Source organism: Haematobia irritans, chromosome 4 (genome assembly GCF_050003625.1).
Source record: "Haematobia irritans isolate KBUSLIRL chromosome 4, ASM5000362v1, whole genome shotgun sequence".
Taxonomy (NCBI): domain Eukaryota; kingdom Metazoa; phylum Arthropoda; class Insecta; order Diptera; family Muscidae; genus Haematobia; species Haematobia irritans.
Genome location: NC_134400.1, coordinates 175,827,478 through 175,847,506, shown reverse-complemented (window position 1 = coordinate 175,847,506; position 20,029 = coordinate 175,827,478). Strand labels below are relative to the sequence as shown.

The 20,029-nt window shown below is 32.9% G+C and overlaps 3 protein-coding genes across 3 annotated transcripts; 2 read left to right on the top strand and 1 right to left on the bottom strand.

Annotated features, from left to right (window-relative positions):
- Positions 1–5,111: 5,111 nt before the first annotated feature.
- LOC142235093 (uncharacterized) lies at positions 5,112–5,617 on the bottom strand. The gene is made up of 2 exons (XM_075306314.1): positions 5,573–5,617; positions 5,112–5,499 (listed from the first exon to the last, which is right to left on the bottom strand). The coding sequence occupies exons 1-2, from the start codon at positions 5,582–5,584 to the stop codon at positions 5,173–5,175; spliced, it is 339 nt and encodes a 112-aa protein (XP_075162429.1). The 5' UTR covers positions 5,585–5,617; the 3' UTR covers positions 5,112–5,172.
- Positions 5,618–7,049: 1,432 nt separating this feature from the next.
- Positions 7,050–7,569, top strand: LOC142233714 (uncharacterized). The gene is made up of 2 exons (XM_075304718.1): positions 7,050–7,165; positions 7,241–7,569. Exons 1-2 carry the CDS (start codon positions 7,154–7,156, stop codon positions 7,547–7,549), a joined length of 321 nt encoding a protein of 106 aa, XP_075160833.1. The 5' UTR covers positions 7,050–7,153; the 3' UTR covers positions 7,550–7,569.
- Positions 7,570–10,978: 3,409 nt separating this feature from the next.
- LOC142233713 (uncharacterized) lies at positions 10,979–11,480 on the top strand. The gene is made up of 2 exons (XM_075304717.1): positions 10,979–11,023; positions 11,094–11,480. The coding sequence occupies exons 1-2, from the start codon at positions 11,012–11,014 to the stop codon at positions 11,415–11,417; spliced, it is 336 nt and encodes a 111-aa protein (XP_075160832.1). The 5' UTR covers positions 10,979–11,011; the 3' UTR covers positions 11,418–11,480.
- The last annotated feature ends 8,549 nt before the right edge of the window (positions 11,481–20,029 follow it).

Below are 20,029 nucleotides of genomic sequence, written 5' to 3'. Positions count from 1 at the left end.
GGTGGAAATTTGGTACGTGGTGGTAGTATATGATATTTAACAACCATGCCAAAAGTGGTCCATATCAGTCATAATCATATATAGCCCCCATATAAACCGATCCCGAGATTTGGTTTTGGAGCCTCTTTGAGGAGCAAATTTCAACATATTCAGTTGAAATTTGGTACATTGTGTTAGTATATGGCCGTTAACAACCATACCTAATTAGGTCCATATCAGTTTATAGTTATATCAGATAAATCGATCACCAATCACACAAAAATTGGTACATATCAAGTTCATTATTGTATATAACCCCCATATAAGCAACCCCCATATTTCAATTCTGGCTCTCTACGTACCATGCAAAAGTCCATATCGATTCGTAATTATTTGTAGACTTACCTATACATAACGTTTTTGTCTATATATACCAAGTATGGACTAACTCACAGTTTAGAAAACGACGTTAAGAAGTTTTAAGATACCACAACCCAAGTAATTCGATTGTGGATGATAGTCTTTCGTAGAAGTTTCTACGCAATCAATGGTGGATGGTACACAAGAATCGGCCTGACCAAACTTACGGCCGTATATACTTGTTTTTATTGTAGTTCATTTCATGGCATCAAGCCGATATCACAGAAATATGTAAATATTTTTCGACAAAATTTAAGTTAGTTTATAATTATTTTCTTTTCATTTGTTAAAGAAAATTTTGTAGTTTGAAGGAAAAAGTTGGAGTTCAAAATTGCAAGAATGTCTTTAGTGACATACGAAGTTCATGATGGACGCATTTGTAGTAAAATTTAAAATTTTGTGAGAAATACGAATTTAATAAATCTGTATGCTTAATTTGTGTATAATTTTTGTCCGGTTTTTATTTCATTTAACTAACGTCCGCAAAAATTTTTAGAGTAAAGGAAACTTTCTCCAAACATAGGTTAGGTTAGGTTTTGTGGCAGCCCGATGTATCAGGCTCACTTAGACTGTTCAGTCCATTGTGATACCACAGTGGTGAACTTCTCTCTTATCACTGAGTGCTGCCCGATTCCATGTTAAGCTCAATGACAAGGGACCTCCTTTTTATAGCCGAGTCCGAACGGCGTTCCACATTCAAGTGAAACCACTAAGAGAAGCTTTGAAACCCTCAGAAATGTCACCAGCATTACTGAGGTGGGATAATGCACCGCTGAAAAACTTTTTGGTGTTCGGTCGAAGCAGGAATCGAACCCACGACCTTGTGTATGCAAGGCGGGCATGCTAACCATTGCACCACGGTGGCTCCCAAACATAATAATTCCATGAACTAAAATAAAGTTAAATTGGCTCTAGTGAAATAGAGAGTTATTATTATTATTATTTATTTTTTTTTTTTTGAATTGGCATTAGGGCCCCTGTTTTGAATGCAATTACATTTTTAATCAATCAGATAATCAGATCTATTTATTAGACAAACTGCCGCTTCCAATTACCCGAATTAACTTCCACAAATTCTTGTCGTTAACATTGAAAATTGTTAACGGGTATATGCATACGGCATACATTACGTGTTATGCATACTCGTACATAATTAATAGGCACGTTCCATTGGCACGTTCATTTTGGTATAAAAGTCTAGTCCATACAGGCAATAGATATTCAATTTAATATTGTCAATCATCAAAACAACCAAAACTAAACCTCAACAAAATGTTCAAATTCGTAAGTTTCCTTAAAGATCATCAGGATCAAGAAATCACCACTAATAAAAAATTCCTCTATTCCCAAAATTATAGATCGCTGTTTGCTTCTTCGCTGTCTTGGCTGTGGCTACTGCTAAACCTGGAGTTGTAGCACCATTGGCTTACTCTGCACCTTTGACATACTCATCGCCTTTGGCTTACTCTGCACCTTTGGCCTATTCTGCTCCTTTGGCTTATACCGCCCCTGCTGCCGCTGTCGTTGGTAGTGCTTCATACGTGGCTCCCTATGCTTCCAGTTACAATGCCCATACCATTGCCCACTCGGCTGCATTCCCTGCCGCCTATGCTGCTGCCCCCGTTGTAGCTGCTGCTGCTCCAGTTGCCACCCCTTTTGCCGCTCCCCTCTTGTTGAAAAAGTAAATCAGAGAAAATGAATTTGAATAAAAGACGACTGTGATTACAATAGAAAATTGGAACTTAATTGTTTGTGTTGTTATTGGATAGAACAAGATAGCTGACACCAAGTATTATCAGCCCCTATATTTGCTTCAGGAAATATTTTTTATTTATACACCCTCAAAAAAAATCGCTTCTTTAACATATGTTCCAAACATATATATTATTGGACACTGCCGAAATATTAATATGTTTGTTTTATGTGAACATATTATATGTTTGGAAGCATTTTGAGCCCAAAAATATTATATGCTTGGAAGAATTGTTCGCAAAGACGATTGTGGTCATTCCCTAACATACTCGTAATTTTCACTTCCACGAAATATTTTAGTTCTTGGCACCTTTTTCTATAATAAAGGGTGATACGGTCAAAATTTGGTTAATATAAACTTGACATATTTCTTTCAATTTTCCTTTTTCTTTCACCTTTTTCCGTAATACAAATAATGTTGAAGAAATTATTCACTTTTATAAATTTTTTAAATTTTACCTTTCGCCTGCACGGAGAATCGAACCGAGGACCATACAGTTTGTAAGCCCACACACTATCCACTGGGCTATGTAGCTGTTATAGTCACCAGTAGATAATTATCGTTATAAGTTACATTTATATAGCATAGTTTGCAGCGCCCACGAGCACATGCAAACATAACATTATTTTACAGACACATACATTTGTTTGTCACGTGTAGCAGTGGTTAGCATGTCTGCCTTGCATGGAAATGGTCGTTGGTTCAATCCCTGCTCCGACCGAACAATTTTTTGTTTGTTTTTAATTTACACATTTATATTTATACTATATTAAAGATTTAATAACAGTAACAGTGCTTAATATAAACGAAATTGACTGATTTTTGAATAAAAAACTTTTTTTTTTTATTCCAAAAATAACAATTTTGTAACAAAAAACTGTTTTTGGTAAAAAAAAAAAATTGGAAAGAATTCAAAAACTCTAACAAAAGAAGAACGTGGAGTCGAGTATAAACATACATAGATAATTTTATAATATAAACATAAATGTATGTGAACAGTTTTTTACTAGCATTTAACACCATCGCTCTCAAATGCCTCTAAAACATATATAAATTTATATATATATATGTATATATATATATATATATATATATATATATATATATATATATATATATATATATATATATATATATATATATATATATATATATATATATATATATATATATATATATATATATATATATATATATATATACATATATATATATATATATATATATATATATATATATATATATATATATATATATATATATATATATATATATATATATATATATATATATATATATATATATATATATATATATATATATATATATATATATATGTGTGTGTGTGTGTATAAGTGAATAATTTCTTCAACACTACTTGTAAAGGGTTATACGGTCAAAATTTGGTCAAGGGAATCAGTATGATATTCAGGAAAAATATTTAGCTAGGCTTTCGCTTTTCCAAATCCGAATTGCCGGGCCTCACGCTTGACACCTGCCATCAGATTTTGTACAGCCACCTTGTCCACCTTCGTCACCGCAGAAAGCCAGTTTGCCTTGAATTGCTGCTCGTCCTTAGCAGTTTTTTTGGTCTTCTTTAAGTTCCGCTTGACAATAGCCCAGTATTTCTCAATTGCGCGGAGCTCTGGCGTGTTGGGAGGGTTCTTGTCCTTGGGAACCACCTGCACGTTGTTGGCGGCGTACCACTCCATGGCCTTTTTACCGTAATGCAAGATGCCAAATCCGGCCAAAACAGTACGGAACAAGCGTGTTTCTTCAGGAAAGGCAGCAGACGTTTATTCAAACACTCTTTCAGGTAAATTTCTTGGTTGACAGACCCGGAAGCTATGAAAATGCTGCTTTTCAAGCCACTGGTACAGATGGCTTGCCAAACCAGTTATTTCTTTGCGAACTTTGACAGTTTTATGTGCTTGAAAATATCTGCTACCTTTCCCCTTCCATTTGCCGTATAAAACTCCTGTCCCGGAAGCTGCTTGTAGTCGGCTTTGACGTAGGTTTCGTCGTCCATTACCACGCAGTCAAACTTCGTCAGCATCGTCGTGTACAGCCTCCGGGATCGCGCTTTGACCGTCGTATTTTGTTTAACATCGCGATTTGGAGTCACTACCTTCTTGTAAGTCGATAGTCTGGCTCGTTTTTTGGCTCGATACACGGTTGTAGACGATACACCCAGCTTATTTGCGGCATCTCGGAGAGAGAGGTTAGGGTTTCGCTTGAAACTACCGGCAACTCTCTTTGTCTTCTCAGCAGCTTCCGGTTTTCGATTTCCCCCCGATCCAGACTTCCTGGCGGTCGACAAACGTTCCCCAAACACTTTAATTACATTTGTAACGGTTGATTTGGCAACTTTTAGCGATTTTGCCAGCTTTGCGTGCGAGTAGCTCGGATTTTCGCGATGCGCGAGCAAAATGTTGATACGCTACTCTTCTTGCTTGGACGGCATTTTGACAACTGAAGAGTGAATTCCAAAATCAAAACAGGAGCAACATTCTACACACACACCTTCAAAATGAGGGGCGTTCAGGTTTTTTAAATGCAAAATTGAAAGAAATATGTCAAGTTTATATTGACCAAATTTTGACCGTATCACCCTTTATTACAGAAAAAGGTACCAAGAACTAAAATATTTCGTGGAAGTGAAAATTACGAGTATGTTAGGGAATGACCACAATCGTCTTTGCGAACAATTCTTCCAAGCATATAATATTTTTGGGCTCAAAATGCTTCCAAACATATAATATGTTCACATAAAACAAACATATTAATTTTTCGGCAGTATCCAATAATATATGTGCTTCCTGCAAAATATGTTTGGAACATATGTTAAAGAAGCGATTTTTTTTGAGGGTGTATAAATAAAAAATATTTCCTGAAGCAAATATAGGGGCTGATAATATTTCGTCAGCTATCTTGTATTATCCAATAACAACACAAACAATTAAGTTCCAATTTTCTATTGTAATCACAGTCGTCTTTTATTCAAATTCATTTTCTCTGATTTACTTTTTCAACAAGAGGGGAGCGGCAAAAGGGGTGGCAACTGGAGCAGCAGCAGTTACAACGGGGGCAGCAGCATAAGCGGCAGGGAATGCAGCCGAGTGGGCAATGGTATGGGCATTGTAACTGGAAGCATAGGGAGCCACGTATGAAGCACTACCAACGACAGCGGCAGCAGGGGCGGTATAAGCCAAAGGAGCAGAATAGGCCAAAGGTGCAGAGTAAGCCAAAGGCGATGAGTATGTCAAAGGTGCAGAGTAAGCCAATGGTGCTACAACTCCAGGTTTAGCAGTAGCCACAGCCAAGACAGCGAAGAAGCAAACAGCGATCTATAATTTGGGAATAGAGGAATTTTTTATTAGTGGTGATTTCTTGATCCTGATGATCTTTAAGGAAACTTACGAATTTGAACATTTTGTTGAGGTTTAGTTTTGGTTGTTTTGATGATTGACAATATTAAATTGAATATCTATTGCCTGTATGGACTAGACTTTTATACCAAAATGAACGTGCCAATGGAACGTGCCTATTAATTATGTACGAGTATGCATAACACGTAATGTATGCCGTATGCATATACCCGTTAACAATTTTCAAGGTTAACGACAAGAATTTCTGGAAGTTAATTCGGGTAATTGGAAGCGGCAGTTTGTCTAATAAATCGATCTGATTATCTGATTGATTAAAATGTAATTGCATTCAAAACAGGGGCCCTAATGCCAATTCAAAAAAAAAATTATAATGACTCTCTATTTCACTAAAGCCAATTTAACTTTATTTTAGTTCATGGAATTATAATGTTTGGAGAAAGTTTCCTTTACTCTAAAAAATGCGGATATATATATACATATATATATATATATATATATATATATATATATATATATATATATATATATATATATATATATATATATATATATATATATATATATATATATATATATATATATATATATATATATATATATATATATATATATATATATATATATATATATATATATATATATATATATATATATATATATATATATATATATATATATATATATATATATATATATATATATATATATATATATTCCCACGCTCAGGCACACGCACGACTAAAAAATCATACTCACGCACTATATTTTTTGGTAGGACTCCCGCACACTCACGAAAAGAAAATTTTTACTCACGGACGAAAACGTCGTGACTCACGAAAAATATCGTGACTAACGAATAATTTTATAATTAATTTACCTTACCGAAGTGTCTGCAAACATGAGCATTATTAAACTCGAGAGAGTGCTATTAAACTTTTAAGATCCCAGGTGTCGTTAAAATTGTAATTGAATTTAACTCTTAAGCGTGTTATGTTGGTGAGCAGGAATATTTTCGTGAGTATAATTCGTTACTCACGCACACTCACGAAGATATTATTTTGGTGACTCGCGCTCACGCACGACATTTTGGTTTGTTAATAACGCTCACGCCCACTCACGCTGTTGCCATGAACGTGACTCACGACTCATGCACGAAACTCGAAAATTTTCGTGAGTCACGACAATTTCGTGTCACGTGCACACCTCTACCTTACAGTAGTTAATTCTTATTATTTTTGGGAATCGTACGAAAAACTGTATTTCGATTTAGTTCATATTGTCACTGAACTTTATACCCACGTTTAGTCCATAAAATGTTTGAGATATTCGTAAAAAACTAAATTTCATTGAGCTGTGGAAAATGTCGAAAAAAATAAAATTTAACTACAAACAAATATATTGTTTTTTTTTTTTTCTCGTTTATTCTCGTTAACATTGAAAATTTTTAAGCGGTATATGAGAAGGCATTCGCTACGTGTTATGCATACACGTAAATAATCAATTGGCTTGTTCCATTGAACTCTTGGTGGTATAAAATCTAGTTCATAGGGCCAATAGATATTCAATTTAATATTGTCAATCATCAAAACAACCAAAACTAAACCTCAACAAAATGTTCAAATTCGTAAGTTTCCTTAAGGATTATTAAACATGTAGAATTTACCATTATTAAAATATTCCTTTATTTTGTAAACTATAGATCGCTGTTTGCTTCTTCGCTATCTTGGCTGTAGCTGCTGCTAAACCTGGAGTTGTAGCACCATTGGCTTACTCTACACCGTTGGCATACTCATCGCCTTTGGCTTACTCTGCTCCTTTGGCCTATTCTGCTCCTTTGGCTTATACTGCACCTGCTGCTGCTGTTGTTGGTAGTGCCTCATATGTTGCTCCCTATGCTTCCAGTTACAATGCCCATACCATTGCCCACTCGGCTGCATTCCCTGCCGCTTATGCTGCTGCTCCTTATGGTGCTACTCCCTTCGCCGCTCCCCTCTTGTTGAAAAAGTAAATCATATAAAATGAATTTGAATAAACAACGACTGTGATTACAATAAAAAATTGGAAATTAATTAAATGTGTTATTATTGGATCATATAGGATAGATGACACGTTATCAATACCTACTGACCTAATTTTTGAAAATACTTGTTATCGATTCATATGATAACAAAAAGTGTGGATTTAATCTAAATTTGAGAATCTATTCATTTTTGCTCGCTTATTTATCTGAGTCGAAATGCAAGTGCATAATAGAACTGCAAAAGTATCGATAGTCGCACCATTCGATATTTTCGATAGTTTCGAAAAAACAATCGATAATATCGATACTATCGAATGTTTTGCAGTAACTAATTGAAATTCCGATTTGAAATGCTATTCATTAAACAAGTATGATCATTTTTCTTGTGCGTTTAAAACTCACATTTTATTGAGTTCACATTATTAAAAACGAATAAGCAAAAATAACGTAAAAAGTTAATTACACAATGCTAATTACACAGAAAAAAAGTTCACAATTTGTTTTCAAATTAAAGGCTTAATTGAATTTTAAACAAGTAAGGAAAGTCTAAAGTCGGGCGGGGCCGACTATATTATACCCTGCACCACTTTGTAGATCTAAATTTTCGATACCATATCACATCCGTCAAATGTGTTGGGGGCTATATATAAAGGTTTGTCCCAAATACATACATTTAAATATCACTCGATCTGGACAGAATTTGATAGACTTCTAGAAAATCTATAGACTCAAAATTTAAGTCGGCTAATGCACTAGGGTGGAACACAATGTTACCGATTTCAATCAAATTTACCAAGCATTGGTAGAATGTCAATTTTACTCTCTGTGCAAAATTTCACGAAAATCGCTAGTAAACTTTGGCATCTGTTGCCATATGAGTCTAAATCGGACGAAAGATATATATGGGAGCTATATCTAAATCTGAATCGATTTGGTTGATATTTTGCAAGTTTTTCGAGACTCATAAAATATTCGAATATACGGAATTTGAAGAACATCGGTTGATAAACACGCCAATTATCACTAGATCGGGGATAAATATATATGGCAGTTATATCTAAATATGAACCGATTTTTTCCAAAATCAATAGTGATTGTCTTTGTCCCAAAAAAACGACCCTATGCCAAATTTGACGACGATCGGACTTAAACTGCGACCTGTACTTTGCGCACAAAAATACATGAACAGACAGACAGATGGACGGACAGATAGACAGACAGACGAACATCGCTAAAACGACTCAGAATTTAATTCTAAGACGATCGGTGTTCTAAACGATGGGTCTCAGACTTTTCCTTCTTGGCGTTACATACAAATGTACAAACTTATTATACCCTGTACCACAATAGTGGTGAAGGGTATAAACACCTGTATCACATTCACCATTCATTTCAAATTCGACTTATCAACTCCATGCTGATTTATTTCTAGGTAATTATAATTCAGCCACACTACTACGCTTGAACTTCATCACCCAGAGAAAAAAGAGCTTCCAAAAACGTGGTTCATTTTCGCATCCTTATTTAATTTTTTAAGAAGTTATACGTTAAACATTTATTTGAATGGAAAAAATTTTGAACATTGACAAAGCACATTTCAATTAATTGAAATTGCTTCAATAACGAAAATAACAGTATATATCACCAACGCCAATTAACAGTTGAATTGATCCCATTAAAAAATTAATTAACACAATTCATTTTTATACCCATGACTGGTGACGGGGGTATAATAAGTTTGTCATTCCGTTTGTAACACATCGAAATATCGATTTCAGGCTATATAAAGTATATATATTCTTGATCAGGGAGAAATTCAAAGACGATATAACGATGTCCGTCTGTCTGTCTGTTGTAATCACGCTACAGTCTTCAATAATGAAGCAATCGTGCTGAAATTTTGCACAAACTCGTCTTTTGTCTGCAGGCAGGTTCGAAGATGGGCTATATCGGTCCAGGTTTTGATATAGTCCCCATATAAACCGACCTCCCGATTTGGGGTCTTGGGCTTATAGAAATCGTAGTTTTTATCCAATTTGCCTGAAATTTGAAATCTAGAGGTCTTTTGTCTGCAGGCAGGTCAAGTTCGAAGATGGGCTATATCGGTCCAGGTTTTGATATAGTCCCCATATAAACCGACCTTCCGATTTGGGGTCTTGGGCTTATAGAAATCGTAGTTTTTATCCAATTTGCCTGAAATTTGAAATCTAGAGGTATTTTATGACCATAAAGAGATGTGTCAAAAATAGTGAGTATCGGTCCATATTTTGGTATAGCCCCCATATAGACTGATCTCCCGATTTTACTTCTTGGGCTTATAGAAACCTCAGTTTTATTCAATTTACCTGAAATTGGAAATCTAGAGGTACTGTAGGACCACAAATACGTGTGCCAAAAATTGTGAGTATCGGTCCATGTTTTGGTATGGTCCCCATATAAAACGACTTCCCGATTTGGGGTCTTGGGCTTATAGAAACCGTAGTTTTTATCCAATTTGTCTGAAATTGGAAATCTAGAGGTTTTATCTGATTTGCCTGAAATTTTAAATATTCTGGTATTTTAGGCTCACAAAAACGTGTATCGGATTAAGTTTTTATCGGTCCATTTGGTAATGCCTCCATATAGACCAACTTCACTTCTTGAGGGTGTAGAAGGCGCACTGATCATGAAAATTGCTTGAAACTCAATGTAAAATTTCCAGACTTTACTTCTACAGATTTAAGATTTCAAATCAAGACGTTATTTTATAATTTTCTTGTACACTTACAAGAGATGTTAATGATTCCCCTAAAACTCTGGATTTCTTATGAATCCAGAATCTGATATAGTCCTCATAGGTGAAATCTTTAAATTTATCTTCGGGAAGTGTCCTCAAGCCCTCCTGAAATTTCAAAGGAAACCCTAATATTTGGTTCATGGTGGTGGGTATTTAAGATTCGACCCGGCCGAACTTAGTGCTGTATATACTTGTTTGTATTCGATGTTTCTTTTGATTAGAAAATTAATTGAAATATAAAAATTTTCAATTAATTTCAATAATTTTCAAATTGATTTCAAATTTCACTTGAAAAAATTTGGCTAATATTTTTCCCGTGTATTTAGTCTTTGGTACTCTCTACTTCTTTAATCTAAAAAGGATTCATGGTGTCTCTAAAAAATCACCACATCATATGTGGACCTATAAAATTTATTCTTTAACTATACAGGGCAGCCACAGTTCAATCAACCTTCCACAAAAAGCCTTGTTAGATTCCCAACCATTAATTCTTGTAGTTAGCATTCAAATGTGTTAACGTAAATATGCATTACGCAAAGACTACGTGACACGTTTAACTAATCAAGTGTTCATTCCAATACGAATTTTTCGTATAAAAGCCTAGTCCATAGGGCCAGTAGGTATCAATTTAATATTGTCAATCATCAAAACAACCAAAACTAAACCCAACTAAAATGTTCAAATTCGTAAGTTGCTTGAAACGAAGTCATCAAAAGAATAAAACAATAAAAATTAATTAAAATATTTGAATTATAGATCGCTGTTTGCTTTTTCGCTGTCTTGGCTGTGGCTGCTGCTAAACCTGGTGTTGTAGCTCCCTTGGCTTACTCTGCACCTTTGACATACTCATCACCTTTGGCTTACTCTGCGCCTTTGGCTTACTCTGCTCCTTTGGCCTATTCTGCTCCTTTGGCTTATACTGCACCTGCTGCTGCTGTTGTTGGTAGTGCCTCATATGTGGCTCCCTATGCCTCCAGTTACAATGCTCATACCATTGCCCACTCAGCTGCTTTCCCAGCCGCATATGCTGCTGCTCCAGTAGCCACTCCTTTTGCCGCCCCTCTTTTGTTGAAAAAGTAAATCAGAGAATATGGATTTGAATAAAAACAGACTGTGATTGCGCAATAGCAAATTGGAAACCAATGAATTGTTTTATTTTTTGGGTAATCGAAAAGGACTCTATATTTTGGCAATAGATACACGATTGCCACAGTTGGTAGAATTCTACTAAAAATGGTAGATTTATTATTGTTTGGCAGATTGGTAGAATTATTGAGGTTTGGCAGATTTCGCAAAATATTTCTCTACAACTAAAAGCTACTTCACAAATTTTCCATAGAAAAAAAATTTGACAAAATTTCCTATAGAAATAAAATATTGACAAAATTTTTCTAAAGAAATAAAATTTTAAGACAATTTTCTATCGAAATTAAATGGTGACAAAATTTTCTAAAGAAATAAAATTTAGAAAAAATATTCTATGGAAATAAAATTTTGACATAATTTTCTATAGAAATAAAATTTTGACACAATTTTCTATCGAAATAAAATTTTAACAAAATTTTCTATAGAAAAAAAATTTTGACAAAATTTTCTAAAGAAATAAAATTGTGACCACAAATTTCTATCGAAATAAAATTTTAACAAAATTTTCTATCGAAATAAAATGTTGACAAAATTTTCTATAGAAATAACACTTTGACAAAATTTTCTAAAAAAATAAATTTTTGACAATATTTTCTATAGAAATAAAATTTTGACAAAATTTTCTATAGAAATAAAATTTTGACAAAATTTTCTATAGAAATAAAATTTTGACAAAATTTTCTATAGAAATAAAATTTTGACAAAATTTTCTATAGAAATAAAATTTTGACAAATTTTTCTAAAGAAATAAAATTTTGACAACATTTTCTATAGAAATAAAATTTTGACACAGTTTTCTATCGAAATAAAATTTTAACAAAATTTTCTATAGAAATAAAATTTTGACAAATTTTTCGAAAGAAATAAAATTTTGACCACAAATTTCTATCGAAATAAAATTTTAACAAAATTATCTATCGAAATAAAATTTTAACAAAATTTTCTATCGAAATAAAATTTTAACAAAATTTTCTATAGAAATAAAATTTTGACAAAATTTTCTATAGAAATAAAATTTTGACAAAATTTTTTGTAGAATTAAAATTTTGACAATATTTTCTATAGAAATAAAATTTTGACAAAATTTTCTATAGAAATAAAATTTTGAGAAAATTTTATATAGAAATAAAATTTTGACACAATTTTCTATCGAAATAAAATGTTGACAAAATTTTCTAAAGAAATAAAATTTTAACACAATTTTCTAAAGAAATAAAATTTTTACCACAAATTTCTATCGAAATAAAATTTTAACAAAATTTTCTATAGAAATAAAATTTTGACAAAATTTTCTATAGAAATAAAATTTAGAAAAAATATTCTATGGAAATAAAATTTTGACATAATTTTCTATAGAAATAAAATTTTGACACAATTTTCTATCGAAATAAAATTTTAACAAAATTTTCTATAGAAAGAAAATTTTGACAAAATTTTCTAAAGAAATAAAATTTTGACCACAAATTTCTATCGAAATAAAATTTTAACAAAATTTTCTATCGAAATAAAATGTTGACAAAATTTTCTATAGAAATAACACTTTGACAAAATTTTCTAAAAAAATAAATTTTTGACAATATTTTCTATAGAAATAAAATTTTGACAAATTTTTCTAAAGAAATAAAATTTTGACAACATTTTCTATAGAAATAAAATTTTGACACAATTTTCTATCGAAATAAAATTTTAACAAAATTTTCTATAGAAATAAAATTTTGACAAATTTTTCGAAAGAAATAAAATTTTGACCACAAATTTCTATCGAAATAAAATTTTAACAAAATTATCTATCGAAATAAAATTTTAACAAAATTATCTATCGAAATAAAATTTTGACCAAAAATTTCTATCGAAATAAAATTTTGACAAAATTTTCTATCGAAATAAAATTTTAACAAAATTTTCTATCGAAATAAAATTTTAACAAAATTTTCTATAATAGAAAATTTTGACAAAATTTTCTATAGAATTTAAATGTTAACAAAATTTTCTGTAGAATTAAAATTTTGACAATATTTTCTATAGAAATAAAATTTTGCGAAAATGTTCTATAGAAATAAAATTTTGAGAAAATTTTCTATAGAAATAAAATTTTGACAAAATTTTCTATAGAAATAAAATTTTGACAAAATTTTCTATAGAAATAAAATTTTGACAAAATTTTCTATACAAATAAAATTTAGCAAATTTTTCTAAAGAAATAAAATTTTGACCACAAATTTCTATCGAAATAAAATTTTAACAAAATTTTCTATTGAAATAAAATTTTAACAAAATTTTCTATCGAACTAAAATTTTGACAAAATTTTCTATAGAAATAAAATTTCGACAAAATTTTCTATAGAAATACAATTTTGACAAAATTTTCCATCGAAATAAAATTTTCTATAGAAATAAAATTTTGACAAACAAATTTTATCAAAATGTTATTTCTATAGAAAAAAAAAATTTTTAAAAATTTCTATAGAAAAACAAGTTTTAAAAAATTGTCTATAGAAAAAAATTTTCTATACAAATAAAACTAAAACGAAATTTTTCTTAATATGTGAGATTTGGCTAGGCTAAGTTATGGTAGGGTTCACACAAAAAAATGTTTTTTGTCTTCAATCACGAAATTAATCGATCCAATTACTTTTTAATTGAAATGTCTTCAATCACAAAAATGATGGTAATCAAGTTTGATAAAAATTTTCTATAGAAATAACATTTTAACAAAATTTTCTACAGAAAAAAAATTTTGACAAAATTTTCTATAGAAATAAACTGTTGAATTTTATCAAAATTTTATTTCTATAGAAATAAATTTCTATAGAACTAAAATTTTTAAACAATTATCTATAGAAAAAATAATTTTTAAAATATTTTCTATAGAAATAAAATTTTTAAAAATAAAATTATATAAAAATAAAATTTTTATATAATTTTGCTATACAAAAAAAAACTATAACGATTTTTTTTCTTAATATGTTATGGGAGATTTGGCTAGGCTAAGTTAAGGCCGAGTTCACACAAAAATCACGAAATTGATTGATCCAATTAATTTTTAATTAAAATGCCTTCAATCACAAAAATGATAGTATCAATTAAAAAATTAATTGGAAGTCAATTAAAAACTTTAATTGATCCAACTGGAAAATTAATTGATGCTATTGATTTTTGTGATTAACTTTTGTTTCAATTAAAAAAATTGTTGAATCAATCAAATTTTTAATTGAATATTTTTTGAAACTCAATTAAGACTTCAATTGGAAAAATTTTCGTGAATTTTGTTTCGTAGTTAAACTAACTAAATGATTTGTTTGCAGTTAATTTTTATTATTTTTTGCGAAATTTTCCACAGCCCAATGAAATTTTCGTTTTTTTAAGTATGTCTCAAACATTTTATGAGCTAATCGTGGGTGCAAAGTTCAATGACCGTGCAGATAAGTTCAATATGAACGAAAACAAATTAAACAAGTATATACGGCCGTAAGTTCGGCCAGGCCGAAGCTTATGTCCCCTCCACCATGGATTGCGTAGAAACTTCTATTGAAGGCTGTCATCCACAATCGAATTACTTGGGTTGCGGTAACACTTGCAGATTGCAAGGTATCTTACGTGATATATATTAAACTAAAAAAGGCCGATTAAATACGTATATAATTAAGTTTAAAGTTTCTATAGAAATACAATTTTGACAACATTTTCTATAGAAGTACAATTTGGAAAAAAATTTTCTATAGAAATAAAATTTGGAAAAAATTTTTTATAGAAATAAAATTTGGAAAATTTTTTCTACAGTAATAACATTTTGACAATGTTTTCTATAAAAATAAAATTTTGGTAGATTATTTTTGACTCGAGTGGCAACCATGATTATGAACCGATATGGACCAATTTTTGTGCAATTGGGGATCGGCTATATATAACTATAGACCAATATGGACCAATTTTGGCATGGTTATTAGCGACCTTATACTAACACCACGTTGCCCCTCCAAGAGGCTCCGGAGATCAAAACTGGGGAACGGTTTATATGGGGGCTATATATAATTATGGACCGATATGGACCAATTCTTGCGTGTTTGTTAGAGACCACATTCTAACACCACGTTCCAAATTTCAACCGGATCTGATGAATTTTGCTCCTCCAAGAGGCTCCGGAGGTCAAATCTGTGGATCGGCTGCTATAGGGACTATATATAATTATGGACCGATATGGACCAATTTTGGCATGGTTGTTAGAGACAATATACTAACAATACGTACTAAATTTCAACCGGATCGGATGAATTTTGCTCCTCTAAGAGGCTCCGGAGGTCTGATCTGGGGATCGGTTTATATAGGGGCTATATATAATTATGGGCTGATGAGGACCAATTTTTGGTCCACATCAGCCGGATCGGACGAAATTTGGTTCTCTTAGAGGCTCCGCAAGCCAAATCGGGGGATCGGTTTATATGGGGCTATATGTAATTAGGGACCGATATAGACAAATTTTTTCATGGTTGTTAGAGACCATATACTAACACCATGTACCAAATTTCAAACGGATCGGATGAAATTTGTTTCTCTTAGAGCAATCGCAAGCCAAATTTGGGGGTCCGTTTATATGGGGGCTATACGTAAAAGTGGACCGATATGGCTCATTTGCAATACCATTCGACCTACATCAATAACAACTACTTGTGCCAAGTTTCAAGTCGATAGCTTGTTTCGTTCGGAAGTTAGCGTGTTTTCAACAGACGGACGGACGGACATGCTCAGATCGACTTAGAATTTCACCACGACCCAGAATATATATACTTGATGGGGTCTTAGAGCAATATTTCGATGTGTTGCAAACGGTGGAGGGTATAAAAATTTCGTACGATTCCCAAAAATAGTAGGAATGAAGTACTGTACGATTAAAATGGTCATGATTTGGCGCCAATGATTTTCTTCTTTATTTTTAATTAATTCGTTCATCTTTCAGAGGGTGCAATTTCGTGAAGTGCAGTTAAAAAGTACAACAGGGCATTAAATTTTCCTGGTTTTAAAAACGCTTTGTGGAAATCTCAAAATGTGGAGTACAATTTAGTTAAATCGTACGACTTAGTTTATTCTTCCTATGAAAGAGTTTACTTTTTTTTCGGTGTAGTTACATATGTTGTGAATAAACATAGAAACACCAGAGCCTATTTCTTTATTTCTGCATAAAAACTTGTCAACAATTTATTGGGAATTTTTAGACTGTCTGCCGTATTGACCTGACATGGCAACGAATATTTTCTGAAGACCTGAAGAAGCGGTTGATGATGCGTTCCAAATGCATGTTTTGGAGATACCTCAATCAGAGTGACAAAAGTGTTTCGACAATTGGTTCCAACGCATACATAAGGGAAAGCAAATTGTTAATTGGTTGCGTATACAGACCCAATAATAGTATTGACATGACAAATTTTCTCCACACTCTTGAGGATCTACTCATACCCTATACAGACGTCATTATTTGTGGAGATTTCAACTGCAATATATTGGTTGATCCCTCATTTACTTCTCAGATGTACTCTCTTGGTCTCTTCTGCGCAAATAGTTCACTACCAACACATTTTTCCAACACGACAAGCACACTTCTTGATCTCTTTTTCGTTACCAATTCTCAGAAGATAAGACTTTACGATCAAATATCTGCCCCGTGTTTTTCTAGACATGATCTTATATTCTTATGTTATGAATTTCACTCTCAAAGGACAGATCGGATTTATATGTATAGGGATTTTCGAAATGTAGACCATGAACTTCTAGAGTATGAGATGCGACAAATAGAGTGGGAGGCAATTTATAATTTCGAGTCTATTCAGGAACAAGTTGAATTTTTTCAGGGTAACATTCTCAGTCTTCAGAATTTGATTGTCCGAATGAGGACTCGTAAGGTTTCTCCTGTATCTAAGCCATGGTTCAATAATGGTATAAAGGAGGCTATTAAAGCTAGAGACACAGCTTATAATAGATGGAAACGATACAGAACTTTTGCTCTCAGGCAAGATTTTCGATCGAGTAGGAAACAAGTAAATGACATGATTAGGGAAGCAAAGATTGAATATTACCGACATCGTTTTGGTAACGCTCTGGATTCCAAACGGACATGGAAAACTATACGTGATATCGGTATTGGAAAGAAGTCAGATAATCGATTTATTGATGTTGATGTTGAGGAACTAAACTCAAAATTTACTAATGCTCCAGTGGTTCCACTTAACACAAATTTTTATCATTTTAATGTGGACAGAGCTGACCTACAGGATAGTGAATTTGAGTTGTCATGCGTTGACCAGAGGGAAGTTCTCGAGTGTGCTAGACTTGCCAGATCTAATGCTGTTGCGACTGATAATATAGACCCCAGATTCATGCGTTTGCTATTCCCTTTTTTGTTACCATTCATCACATCCATATATAATAGGATAATTACGGAGAGTTCATATCCTGAATCTTGGAAACATTCTAAGGTTATACCCATTCCTAAGTCTCATGGTGAATATCGTCCTATTACGATTCTTGGATTTCTTGCCAAAGTTCTTGAGAAGATTTTGCACAGGCAAATTACCACCCACTTGCAGGACAACGCTCTATTGACAGATGTGCAGTCAGGATTTCGTCCAAAACACAGTTGTACGACTGCACTAGTAAATGTAACGGAGGATATCAGAAGTAATTTGGACAATAATTTGGAAACTCTTTTAGTTCTATTGGATCACTCGAAAGCTTTCGATACAGTTCATCATTCTGTCCTCTGTTCGAAGTTACGGCATTACTTTAAGTTTTCGTCCTCTGCTGCACGTCTTATTCACAGCTATGTTTCATTCAGGACACAAAGTGTCTACACTAATAATGAAGTGTCTTCCCCTCGGCCTATTTCACGGGGGGTTCCACAGGGATCAATACTAGGACCGCTGCTGTTCACTATGTATACAAACGATCTCCCACTGAATATTAGACACTATCAGATACACATGTATGCGGACGATGTCCAGCTCTATATTGGCTACAATGCGGGAAATGTTGAGGAGACTATTGTCATGGTAAATGATGATTTGGCTAACGTTTGGACTTGGGCCATGGCCAATGGTCTCTGCTTAAATCCAAACAAAACAAAGTTCCTTAGAATCAGGAAGAGGGCTAATAGGGATACGTCAAATGTGGTCATTAAAATAAATGATCAGCCCATAGATCTTGTGGCACAAGCTAGAAATCTCGGTATGATTTTCAATGACAAGCTTAAATGGTCTAACCATATAAACGCCGTTGTTGGCCAAACTTATCAGAAAATGCGAACGTTATGGGCTACGCAATCCTTTACCCCTTTGGATATTCGGTCTCTTCTTGTCAAATCATATATTATCCCGGGGCTGCTTTATGGATGTGAACTGTTCTCGAATTGCGATGCTAATAGTAAGTCTAAATTGAATAGGCTTTTTAATAACATCACACGATATGTTTATGGTTTGCGACGCTATGACTCGGTTTCTGAATATAGGGATGCATTGTTTGGGGTATCGTTGGAGAAACTAATGTCTATTAGAACTCTGATATTTTTACACAAGATTATATACTCAGGACATCCTTCATATTTGAGTCAAAGGCTAGTGTTTGCAAGATCAAACAGAGGAAGGAAGATTATACCTTTTAGACATACGAGCTTAGTCTCAGAATGGCATTTTTTCATAAATAGTGTCCGTCTCTGGAATTCACTACCAAATAGTTTACAACTCACCAGCAGCGCAGTAAATTTCAAATCTTCGTTATTCGACATCTTTAGTGTTCCACGTTAATGAATAGCCAAAGTTATTTATTCTTTATTATTATTATTTTTATTTATTATTATTATTATAATTTTTCTTTTTTTTTTATTTTTAATGTAAATTACGATCAATTGTTTTCTTTTTATACCCTCCATCATAGGAGGGTCCCCATATAAAGGGACCCTCAGATTTGGCTTGTGGAGCCTCTAACAGAAGCATATTTCATCCGATCCGGCTGAAATTTGGTATATGGTCTCTAACAAACATGCAAAAATTGGTCTACATCGGTCCATATTTATATATAGCCCCCATATAAACCGATCCCCAGATTTGGGTTGCGGAGCCTCAAAGAGAAGCAAATTTCATCCGATCCGGCTGAAATTTGGTAAAAGGTGTTGGTATATGGTCTCTAACAACCATGCAAAAATTGGTCCACATCGGTCCATAATTATATATAGCCCCCATATAAACCGATCCCCAGATTTGGGTTGCGGAGCCTCAAAGAAAAGCAAATTTCATCCGATCCGGCTGAAATTTGGTATATGGTGTTGCTATATGGTCTCTAACAACCATGCAAAAATTGGTCCACATCGGTCCATAATTATATATAGACCCCATATAAACCGATCTCCAGATTTGGCTTGCGAAGCCTCAAAGAGGAGCAAATTGCATCCGATCCGGCTGAAATTTGGTACATGGTATTGGTATATGGTCTCTAACAACCATGCAAAAATTGGTCCACATCGGTCCATAATTATATATAGACCCCATATAAACCGGTCTCCA